The sequence below is a fragment of the Salmo trutta genome, chromosome 27 (assembly GCF_901001165.1).
Source record: "Salmo trutta chromosome 27, fSalTru1.1, whole genome shotgun sequence".
Taxonomy (NCBI): domain Eukaryota; kingdom Metazoa; phylum Chordata; class Actinopteri; order Salmoniformes; family Salmonidae; genus Salmo; species Salmo trutta.
In genome coordinates this window covers 38,565,518-38,578,374 of record NC_042983.1, presented here as the reverse complement: position 1 = coordinate 38,578,374, position 12,857 = coordinate 38,565,518, and the positions used below count along the sequence as shown (strand labels likewise).

Sequence of the window (12,857 nt, the reverse complement as noted above, 5' to 3'; positions counted from 1 at the left end):
TGTGGTGATTAAAGTTGATTTATTCAAATCTTGGGACCTCAATTTCACTTCAAAATGACTCCTCTGGAAGATTCATTTCCACAACACTTTTCAATACATGACACGGTTTAACAACAGGCAGTAGGGTAGAAGAACATCCCCACACCACAAAGGAAAACAGAGATAGAAAAACAGGATATGAACACATAAGGTAATGCTAAAGAACTACAGGGAAATATACTCAAGTTTCACAAGATTAAGTGCTTCAAACAGAAAGACAGAAAAACATTCATTTTGGCACAGCACACGTGGGGACTACATAGACAGAAAAGAACGGATGTTCAGTTGGAATGAATATGATTATGGGTCTTATTGACCCTTATTCATTTTACATTTAAGTCATTTAGCAGACGCTCTTATCCAGAGCGACTTATAGTTATTACTCTACTCAGTGAGAAGTTGAGACTTCAAGTCTAGACACTCTGCTGTCATTTACTGTGTCAACATCATCAAGGTAATGGACAGTAAAGATCTGACTAAATCTGCTGCAGTGTCAAGGCCAAAGAGGCATTAGAGAGAGAGAGAGAATTCTTTATAAGGAGTTGGGACATCATACACCCTCATTCCACCTAACGGTTCATAATATTAGGCCTAGTCCATTCTCAAAACTGAACTAATGAAGATGGAACGCTGAGAATTCTATTTTTTGAGGATTTGTATGACAACTCAGCAGCAGACTACATCTTACAGTGTCGTAAATACTCAAGTCTTCCCTGTGCTGTAATGAACCTATGGATGACAGCATGGTATGTGTTGGCTGGAAAATACATGGTTTGGTCTCTACAGTACATGAATCAGTAGAAAAGGATCCAAGATGACCTATTTTACAAATCAACACACATTTAATACTCGTTAAATTCTTAATATTTCCAACACTTACAATGTTAAAATACTGACTTTTTAACAAATACAACATTGTAACATTTTGCTATAGAATAGCACATACGGTATAACAGTACATAATTAAAACTACATTTGTGTGGACAAGTTCACTTCTGGAGGGGTGGGGCTGGAGAGATGGTATAGTAGCCAATGACAACATTTGAACTGGCACCAACTAAACCAAACCACTTACTGAACACCCGCCCAACAAAATGGACTTCTATGGGATTATATATATATATTTATATTTATATATATATATTCTAATGAAAACATTAAATGTAGCACAAAAGTAGATTAGAGTTAAATGATAAAATTCCCTTTTAAGAAATTACACACAAAAGTTTAAAACTATTGCCCTATAAAAACGTACACTTTGCGATGTACAATTATGTAAAGCAGAAATGACCAGAGTGCATCCAAATTCACAACAAGTACAGATATAGTCTAGGCATGCATAATGTGCCATCCACTGAAACAGGGAGGACTTGTCACACGGCAAATATAATTATGTTTTTATGGGAACTACTAATACGTTTCCATTATAACTATACTTTATTATGGTATTTCTACCATTAACACCCATATCTCAACGTGGATGATAAGCCGAGTATAAAGGTACACCTTCCATCCTTCTGCAGATGGCTGGCCATGATTCAAACATGGTTGTGCAACAAATTCAGTGGCACTGTAACATAGTAGGCCTTTACACTCGCACCTATATACGGGTTGAAAAGGACAGATTTGGGCACTGATAAATGCCTAAATTGGAACGCAGTGGCTGTAGAGTAACATGCTATAAATGACATCATAGCTCAGGCTCTGTGCTTCACAGCTCTGTATGGGGTTTTGACTGACAGATGTTCTGAACTTGAGCACCTCACGCTACAAGAAGTGGTCACCATCCCTCCCACTAATTTGGCAACTTTAGCTTTTTTGTTGTCCGAGGAAAATGCTGTAAATTAAAGAGGACTCTATGCATTTTCAAAGATGAGACATTGAGGATGAGAATAAATACCACTGATGTGATCCAAGCCAAACACCTGTGAATAAATACCACTGATGTGATCCAAGCCAAACACCTGTGAGTCCAAATGTGCACTTCACATTTCCATATCATAAAACTCATGTATACAGTGTCACCATTTATGATCGCTTTGTTTGATGTATAGTTACAAGAACAGAATGAGCCTGTTTGTCTATTGTGAAGAAAACATTTTTTTGTTGTTGCTGCGGAACACACCTGAATACACTCCTGACTCTTTTCTATGTGCACCAAAAATATGATCTGAGGATTTTTTTTTTTTTAAATCCAGGAATATTCTCATCATGTCATTGAACATATCCAGAGTATTTTCAGATTTCGTTATCAACAAATGCGGTGAAAAGTACACTAAATGTAAAATGCACATAAAATCAACAGTGTAATGTTTGGATTCAGTCTTGTGAACTATTGTGTCCTCAACTTGTCAAATAATTTTCCCCTAATCTCCAAACTGTTCCCTTTCAATTGCTACCAATTTCGCCCTATCCATATAGGCCAATTCCCACGAGTGTAAAGGGTTAAGTTGATATTGATGTGGGGTATATTTACATAATTGTTCTTGATATTCTTTTTTAAAAATTTCTCCCTGAGATTTTCGTGCCTGCCCAGGTTTCGCCAATCTTAACTTTTTTCTCAGTGCTTTTCCAATGGTTCACATGCATAAAACACACACGCTTGCACACGCACGCACACACACAATGTCCATTATATAGAAAGAGAGGTCCTGAAATACGCTAGGAATGACCTACTGCTACAATGGAATGGTGACATTATTTTTGACTATACATCTCAGTGTCAGGATGGAAAATGCAATAAATAAATCTGCCATTGGTCTACTAACTACTGAGCTAACTGGGATGGAAATACTTACAGTTGTGTCTCATCCCGCTATGACACCATCACATACCCAAAACAAACATCCATCCCATTTTTTCATTGAACACAATTTCCAAAAAGAGCAACCATCAGCAGTTGTTACACAATATAACAAGACAGGATAAAAATCAAATAAAAAAAAACAACTAAAAAACAAGCTCTTTCTCGTAACAGAAAGCCTCGATCTGCTTAGATTTTCCTGCCCTTATACACCCAAACCCCCAGCCACCCTATGGATACAGCCGTTGTCAGCGGTGGATGTGTGGGGTCAGCTCTACTTCTCCCCGGCTCGCTCCAGGCTGTCGATGACCCTGCTCAGCCGGATGTTGAGCAAGCGGATCTGGGTGTCCAGGTGATTGATCTTCTCCTCCAGAGAGGCAGTACCACCACCTCGACGCCAGTACGCCCCCACAGGCCCCGTCATGAAGTACACAGCCATTACGAAGCAGAGAGGGAGCACAGCACGCTCGGGGTCCCCCTCAAACTTCTGCAAGATATACAGGCAAGAGAGGGCAAAGAGTGTAACTCGGGCCAGCCAGAAGAAACGACCAAATACGACGTGCAGCAGGTAGAAGAATCCCCCCAGAAACAGGGAGAGGAACCAGTAAGCCACCAACACAGCAGCCACTAGGAGCAAGGCACGAGCCGGGGAGTTTGTCAAAGACGTTGGGCTGAAGTAGTGGCTCAGGTTGGAGGCTGGGGAGAGAGGAAAGAATGAGTGACAGTACATGGATAACAGAGGACAATAGACAAACTTCCCAGACACAGTCATAATTTACAACATATCACAGACGTGTCCCGACATTGAACATACCCACTAAATAAAAATCCACTTACCATCAATGCCCATCACATCCAACAGATCTGTCCATATCTTCCAAATTGTGTCCAGGAAAGAGTCGACACCATGGACAAAGCGTTCTGTCGTCTTGGAGAAGAACTGTAAACAAGAGGTGACATATAGGGGAAATCCATTTGATTTTAACCACTTCTTGACAGCACCCATTTTGATTTTAACAAAACCTTCCATACATATTTGCCCCGTTGTAAAATGTACTTTTTGGAACTGAATGCCAAGACACTGAAGAGGTGCTTAAAGTTGACCCATTTAACCCCACCATACCATGAGACATCCACGTCTTCATCACTGGAAAATATAAATGGTTGAGATTTATCTCATTTGAAAGTTTAAACAGGGTTGTCAAAAAAATATTATTTCAGGATAATTTTATAGATATTTTTTTACCTTTAGCACGTTATAGTTTAGACCCTATTTTATATCATCTAAGGTGTTTGTGTTGTGCCCCATCGTTTGAGACACAACATGCTCTTGAATACAGGGTGGGTGTGACACGTGGTCCTCTGTAGCTCAGTTAGTAGAGCATGGCGCTTGTAATGTCAGGGTAGTGGGTTCGATTCCTGGGACCATCCACATGAAAAATGTATGCGCACGTGACAGTAAGTCGCTTTGGATATTATGTTTTTGCAGATAAATGTACTAAAATTAGGGCCAGGACGATACCAGTATCGTGATTAGAGGTTGACCGATTATGATTTTTCAACGCCGATACTGATTATTGGAGGACCAAAAACAGCCGATACCGATTAAATCGGCCGATATTTATATATATAGTGAGGGAAAAAAGTATTTGATCCCTTGCTGATTTTGTACGTTTGCCCACTGACAAAGAAATGATCAGGCTATAATTTTAAATGGTGGGTTTATTTGAACAGAGAGACAGAATAACAACAACAAAAAATCCAATCCAAAAATGTTATAAATTGATTTGCATTTTAAATGAGGGAAATAAGTATTATTTCTCTCTATACCATTTGAATTTCATATACCATTGGATGTTCTTATAGGCACTATAGTATTGCCAGCCTAATCTCGGGAGTTGATAGGCTTGAAGTCAAACAGCGCTGTGCTTCAAGCATTGCGAAGAGCTGTTGGCAAACGCAGGAAAGTGCTGTTTGAAAGAATGCTTACAAGCCTGCTGCTGCCTACCACCGCTCAGTCAGACTGCTCTATCAAATCAGACTCAATTATAATATAATAAACACAGAAATACGAGCCTTAGGTCATTAATATGGTCAAATCCGGAAACTATCATTTCGAAAAGAAAATGTTTATTCTTTCAGTGAAATATGGAACCGTTCCATATTTTATCGAACGGGTGGCATCCATAAGTCTAAATATTGCTGTTACATTGCACAACCTTCAATGTTATGTCATAATTATGGAAAAATCTGGCAAATTAATTACGGCCTTTGTTAGGAAGAAATGGTTTTCACACAGTTCACAACGAGCCTGGCGGCCCAAACTGCTGCATATACCCTGACTCTGCTTGCTCAGAACGCAAGAGAAGTGACACAATTTCCCTAGTTAATATTGCCTGCTAACATGAATTTCTTTTAACTAAATATGCATGTTTAAAAATGTATACTTGTGTATTGATTTTAAGAAAGGCGTTGATATTTATGGTTAGGTACATTGGTGCAACGACAGTGCTTTTTTCGCGAATGCACTTGTTAAATCAACACCCATTTGGTGAAGTAGGCTGTGATTCGATGATAAATTAACAGGCACCGCATCGATTATATGCAACGCAGGACAAGCTAGTTAATCTAGTAATATCATCAACCATGTGTAGTTAAGATTGATTATGTTTTTATAAGATAAGTTTAATGCTAGCTAGCAACTTACCTTGGCTTCTTGCTGCACTCGCGTAACAGGTGGTCAGCCTGCCACGCAGTCTCCTCATGGAGTGCAATGTAATCAGCGTCCAAAATTGCTGATTATTATGAAAACTTGAAAATCGTCCCTAATCAAATCGGCCATGCCGATTATTCGGGTGACCTCTAATCGAGATACTTGTTAGTGTCGTGGCAATGAAACAAAGAATTTTACTTCTTTAGTCAAACAGCCCTAATGTTGGAAACATCATTATGTTTTCATCTAGATTCACATGTATTTATTTCCAAGATATAGCACACATTTTATATACAGCAGGTTTATAAAGGACCAAAGAGTTTGCTTTGTGGTTTCATTTTAGCCATGGGAAAAAAAATATTGTGATACTGGTAATCTTCACAGCCCGAACTAAAATGAGAGCATAAATTCAAATGTAAACTTTGAAATGATACCACAAAGATGGTTGGTCCGCACATCAGAGAACGTTGACCTGAATGGGAGTATCCGTTTAAATTATACAGTCAAATCCATAGAAATATTCATAACAGAAAAGACACGAACATTTAAGTTGACATTCCACGGTGGGCGGACCGGCATTCATCTCTGTAGTAGTAATTACAAGTTAAAATGTATATTCAATTTAAAATGGTGTACCAGTTAAACTGCAGTGGTCTGAAGGGATCCATTCTATTAATTATATTTCTATGGATTTGAAATGACCCTGTTTTCAAGAGCATGTTGTGTCTCAACCAATGATGTATTTAAACACTGAATTGCTGATGCTTTGTATTGGCCATTGAGAGGCTTTCAAGCCACCAGGTGGCACTCCCCAATGAATTTTACAGTATTTCAATTAAATGTTTCAAGGATAAAATTACACGTTTCAAGGATAAAATTATATGTATTAAATAGTATTTTTTGGTGGAGTGGGGACAGTAACATTACTAATCTCAAAATATATATACACTTTAAGGAAATTGTTGACAAAAATGTTGATTTGTATGTTTAGCTAACATAATGTAATTTTAAAGTATGTATTAAGGTGTAGAATACATGAGGCAAAAACGAATGCAGACATAAATAAATGCATTTCTATAGATTCCAAAATTAAATAACAGTGGAGGAGTACCAAGTGGCTAAAACACAGCGCCCCCATCAGTCAACTAGTGTGTGTGTGTGTGTGTGTGTGTGTGTGTGTGATTATTTATGTAACAGTGTAGGTTCCGTCCCAACCTGGGTTCGAACCAGGGACCCTTGCACACATCAACAACTGACACCCCACGAAGCATCGTTACCCATCGCGCCCTAAGAGCCCCGGTCCTTGCAACAAGGGGAAACCCTACTTCAAGTATCAGAGCGAGTGACGTCACTGATTGAAACGCTATTAGCGCGCACCACCGTTAACTAACTAGCCATTTCACATCGGTTACACTTATATATATATACACAATTTAACGTCAACCACCGGTATTCATTGGAGAGTGAGACGCTATGCTAGCCTCGTGAATATGTATAACGTTAGACAGTCTCGAATTTCAACAGGGACAACTCAAATAGGCTTTAAAAAAAAAAAAATGTTGGGTCAGTAACCGGAAGGTTGTTGGATCGAATCCCCGCGCTGACAAGGTAAAAATGTGTCGTTCTGCCCCTGAACATGGAAGTTAACCCACTGTTCCCAATGACGTGGATGTGGATTAAGGCAGCCCCCCTCACCGCTCTGATTCAGAGGGGTTGGGTTAAATGCGGAACATGCATTCAGTTGTACAACTGACTAGGTATTCCCCTTTCCTCTCTGAGGCTTGGTCAGGTGCATGAAGTCTGTGTCTGCATCGTCTGGTCAGGATTCAAAGCGTTTTGTTTCTTCTACCTATAAATAGTCATGAAAATGTGTCGTGCCACATAAAAATGACATCTCAAAATATATTACTTATTGGCTTGTCCATCTTATCTTGCCAGCTAGACTATTTTCAAAATGGCAACCATTTATGCATTTAATGTCTAGGCGCCCTTGGTTAGCAAGCGCTCTACCTGCCCGTTAGCTACTACCACCATTTCTTTAGACACCTCTTGTCATATAACGTTTGCTTAATTGGACGGAACATTTGGTTTGCTGATCAACCATTACTAACCTTGTAAAGACCTCTGATGTTGTCCTCTCCAAAAATATTGCTTAACATTTGGTAGAATCCGTTAGCCGCCCTTCTGAAACTATTCTGGTTGGTTGAATCTTTCCGGCTTCTGGCCGTCTCTGCACAAAGCAAAGATGTGAAGAGCAGCAATAGAATGAGGTGCGGTTTCATTCCCTTCATATTTCAGACGTGCAATACTACTCCCAGTCGTGAATTGTATTAAATTAGGTCAGTTTAAATATAGATTAAACAATTAGCTGCCAGTAAGAACACCTCAGTAGCGGAGTGATGACGGTGATCCCGGAAGAAACACCGTTATGAAGTCAGCAAGAATAATGCCGCATTCACGTGCTAGTCGCAACTAGAAAACTCGGAAATGTCCGACTTGCTGATTTGAACGCAGCACGTGTATAACTAAAACCAGTTAGCAAGTCTGACATTTCCAAGTTAAGTAGTTCCGACTAGTACATGAACGCGGCATAGTTAAGCCCTGCCGGGTCACTAAACTAATACCGGTAATTAAGGCGAAAATGATGGAAAATATTCACAATGGCATTTACAAATGGGATGCACAGTTGAGCGCTACATCTCGAGGGGTTCGTGCTGATTGTACGGAGATTGTGACAGCCAGTAAAATCGCGTCCCTTGACAAGGCAAGAACAAGATGTTTGTCAGGAGAAGTGCACTATTATCATAGTAAGGAGACGTATACTTGGAATGAGGAGGAGGAATGTGGGGGGTCTAAGAGAGAGAGGGAGGAAGAGGGTGAGCTTGAGTCGGCTAAAAATGGCGGAAAAAAAGAGAGATGGTTTGTTAAAGAATAAAGGAGGTGTGGTGAAGTTGTAGAAACCCGAGGCTTGCACGGAGGGTCTGGATGAAGACGAGCTGGTGACCGTAGGATGAGGTTTTAGGAAAAAGTGGACTCTTGCATTTTGGCAGATCCATTTGTGGTTTCCAAATGGGTGAAAACAGAGTTGTGTGCTGTGCAGTGGCGATCGTCAGTTTTGAATGTATGCACTGTACATGTATGTATGTATGTATGTATGTACAGTTGAAGTCGGAAGTTTACATACACTTAGGTTGGAGTCATTAAAACTAGTTTTTCAACCACTCCACAAATTTCTTGTTGACAAACTATAGTTTTCGCAAGTTGGTTAGGACATCTACTTTGTGCCTGACACAAGTCATTTTTCCAACAATTTGTAAACAGACAGATTATTTAACTTGTAATTCACTGTATCACAATTCCAGTGTTCCAAATGGACAATGACCCCAAGCATACTTCCAAAGTTGTGGCAAAATGGCTTAAGGACAACAAAGTCAAAGTACTGGAGTGGCTATCACAATACCTGACCTCAATCCCATAGAAAATTTGTGGGCAGAACAAAAAAGTGTGTGCGAGCAAGGAGGCTCACAAACCTGACTCAGTTAGACCAGCTCTGTAAGGAGGAATGGGCCAAAATTCACCCAACTTATTGTGGGAAGCTTGTGGAAGGCTACCTGAAACGTTTGACCCAAGTTAAACAATTTAAAGGCAATGCTACCAAATACTAATTGAGTGTATGTAAACTTCTGACCCACTGGGAATGTGATGAAAGAAATAAAAGCTGAAATAAATCATTCTCTCTACTATTATTCTGACATTTCACATTCTTAAAATAAAGTGGTGATCCCAACTGACCTAAAACAGGGAATTTTTACTAGGATTAAAAGTCAGGAATTGTGAAAAACAGTTGAAATGTATTTGGCCAAGGTGTATGTAAACTTCTGACTTAAACTGTATATATATTCTTTTTTTGGGGGGGGTTGTCCGTTTAGCATGTTATTTTGCCATTAATATGTGTAACATCAGTTTGCAAACAAACAACGTATATCATTGAGTTAATAAAGCTGCATATAAAAACATGGTCACTTTTCTGTTTTCTTGAGTAAGGCAGCTCCAAAACGAAGGTGTTTCAGCCTCGCTCAGTGCTTTCTGTGGTGGTGGGGCAGCCAGCAGAAAATATGGAGTATTGCGCAGTGATTGGCTCAGTGTTCTGTCACTCATGGGGACACTACATCACCGCCAAGTCTAATGGTAGAGCTATAAAATTCTAGCCTCTTGGGTGCTGCCGTACAGTTACATTAGAAGTGCCCATCCAAGAAGGCTCAAGGTCATTGGCCACAGATAAAAGGATGTCAAATCACATTATATGTACAGTAGCTTTGATTGGACTGATCATGTCAACATCATACTTTCAAAATCTTAGCTAGCAGTCATCATGAATCAAGTGGACAATCTACTGGCAAATTATTTTTAATCCTTGTCATATGAAGAGAAATAATGAAGAGAAATTATAGATAAAATGTTTCAGTGGTCGTCGGCCATTGGACATAAACATTACACAATAAGTTGGAAATTGCAAATTCAACAATGAGTGGTTTGGAAGGAATCAGTGACAGTGGCTAACTGCAAGCATTGCAAAGCAATCACTAGCCTATTATTCAGTGGAGTGGCTGTGTGGTCCCATATCTGGGATTAAGGAGCTCTTTTCCAAGTTTACAATGATAAAAATTCAACATTGGCCATGCTGTCAATGAAGCATGATTTGTGCCGCGCTCAAAACAACTTAATTCGGAACTGCGAAAACTTGACATCAGTAAGTTCAAGACAACTGGGAAGTCTGGAATAAGGACGTTTTGAACGGTCATCCAACTTGGAATTGTAAATCCGGCCTCTTTCTAGAGCTATGACCTGAAAAGCAATGACGTCATCACGATTCAACCTTTTTCTCAGAGTTCCCAGTTGTTTTGAAAGCACCTTAAATCCAGAGAATGCCAGACTTTGGTGGCAAAATTTGCCCACGAAGAACCACCTTGCCACCTTCCTGTTCAAGTGAGCACAGCATGACAAGGTGACATCAAAAATGTATTCTATGCTGCTGCATAAATTATATAATTTGCCAGGGAGATAGTATTATTTTCTTAGCTACAGTATAAATAAGGGTTGTGTAGTAAGCTGTTAGTAGCCCATGTGCCTCACCCTAATAATTTGGTCTATTTACCCCTCTTAATTTCACCTGCTGTTCTGACTTGGTGGTGCACATGTAGACTATAGCCTGTTTTAGATAAATGTAATCATCAAATATTGTAAGAGCTTTCATTGTCTGCTTATATGCCCCCTTTATATATCCTACTGTTTTGACTTGGTGTACAGGGTTAGAACACTGTAAGAACGGCCCATGTTCTGAATTCTGTCGCTGTACATTTCAAAAAGTGCTAAACAAATAACTATGTCTACATCCGTCCTTGCTCGCTCATTAACTTCTTAATCGAAATTACGGATTGCCTCTTATCCACTTGTCGTTCCCTTATGCCATAGTTTGTACATCTCAATTGTCATTAGAAACCACATTTGTTTAAGCAAGTCAGTCAAATCAGCTATGTTTTTTTTAAAGGCAGTAAATGAGCCTGAATGAACTGTTTCGCTGCCAGACAAGGCTCCGCTGATAGCCAGGTGTAGCAGTGGTAAGACTTTGGGACTCTGCTGTTGGGACAGCTTTATGTAGGCCCTAACAGTTTGTGGGCACAGTTTGGCACCGTTATAGTGCAATTAATGTATTGTTTAGTGTTGTGTAGTGGCTTTGCTGGCATGCATCCCATTTTTCTTTTGCCCCACCAAGATTTACATGCTAAATTCACCACTGGTGCTGTGGAATCGGAAGGGAACCAGAAGTGGTCGTGATAATTGTTTGTGTTTCTGCTGGTCAGAAGGAGCAGAAGCTCCGCGTTAAACGAATTAGGGCAAGAGATGTGAATTGTTTTGCTTTCAAGGAAATTTTGTTGGCATTTACGTATGTCCCCATTACCAGTAAAACATCATCAAAACCTATTTCTTTCTTCTACTTGCTGTGCTGTTTCATTGTTCATTTGTTCAGTCTCAACCAGGATTTCATCATACATGTCAAGCAGTGAAGTTTCAGCTCTATCTGTTTGTGGCCTCTCTTCCTCTGTGCGCACTGTCACTGTGTCCATTTCCATCTTGTGCAGCTGTGTCTAACATTTTCCGTAAACCCTGTTTCTTGTCTGCATCGAAGTAGCGGTCCTTGTAGCTAGCATCGAGCATGGTGGCGACACAGTAGAGAGGCTCAGAGACAATGCCACCGAATCGCTTGTTCACAGCCTCAAGTACTTTTGCGAGTTTTAACCCCACGGTCTGTGTCGGCAGTTTTGTTGAGCAGGCCTTTCAATGCCATGACGGAGTGTATCACGTCTGCTGCAGACGCAGTTGATGAGCTTATTTCTCCAGTCAGTTGTTCGAAATGGCAGCAGTGGAATGAGAACCAGCACATTCTTGAGCATGCAATATGGCTTTCCTCAGTATGAGATCTTCGTCGACCCACTGTGCTGTCAGACTCAGCATGCTCATGGGGCTGACATCGCTGGTCCAAATGTCAGTCGTGAAGCTAATTGCAGCGACGCACATAGCAAGTAGCTCAAATACTGTGTAACTCCGGTAGGGCAACATCTGAAAAATAGCGCCTACTTGGTATTGTGTGCCAGGGCTCGAGGTGCTCAACCAGATGGCGAAAGCCAACATCATCTACGACAGAGAATGGTTGATTGTCAAGGGCAATGAATTCCATTATCTTGGCGTTAATGGATTTCGCCTTTTGAGTTGTCTCGCTGAAATGTTCTTACCATTTCAAATGACTGCTGGACTTGAACTTATTTAGTTGTTGGAAGTGTGCGCTTAGTATTTTTCTGCTTTTGTTCTGTGTAGCGCTGTATTTCCCGTGGCGTCATTACGTCATCTACCTACGTTATATAGGTACGCATGTCAGCTTTGACATCAGTTTTGCACATCGGCGTTAAACTTGACATCGGACCAATGCCGATGTTGGCATTTTTAGCTAATATTGGTCGATTCTGATATGCTCACTGATATATCGTGCATCCTTAGTTGTTACAGGTGTCAAGCTTATGGGCATGTGGCAGCAGTGTGTAGGAGGGAGGTTCCTAGGTGTGAGAAGTGTGCAGAAGGGTATGAGACAAAGGAATGTGTAGCATTGGGGTAAGTAGTGGTATGTGTTAATTGTAGTGGTGCCCATGTGGCTGGGGATGAGAAATATCACATGTGAAAGAGGCAGGTTAAGGTTTCCAGGGTTAGAGTAGTGCAGAAGTTGTCATATGCTGAGGCAGTGAATAAAGT

At 40.3% G+C, this 12,857-nt stretch overlaps 1 protein-coding gene across 2 annotated transcripts; it reads right to left on the bottom strand.

Moving 5' to 3' along the window:
• On the bottom strand, positions 1-8,010 carry bri3bp (bri3 binding protein). Of its 2 annotated transcripts, XR_003870044.1 has the most exons (4): positions 7,667-8,010; positions 3,680-3,782; positions 2,004-3,538; positions 1-1,964 (listed from the first exon to the last, which is right to left on the bottom strand). XR_003870044.1 is itself a non-coding variant. In XM_029718004.1 (3 exons), exons 1-3 carry the CDS (start codon positions 7,844-7,846, stop codon positions 3,117-3,119), a joined length of 705 nt encoding a protein of 234 aa, XP_029573864.1. In that variant the 5' UTR covers positions 7,847-8,010; the 3' UTR covers positions 1-3,116. The 2 variants fall into 2 exon arrangements, 1 of the variants encoding a protein (XP_029573864.1); XM_029718004.1 differs by having other exon boundaries at positions 1-3,538.
• Between the last annotated feature and the right edge of the window lie 4,847 nt (positions 8,011-12,857).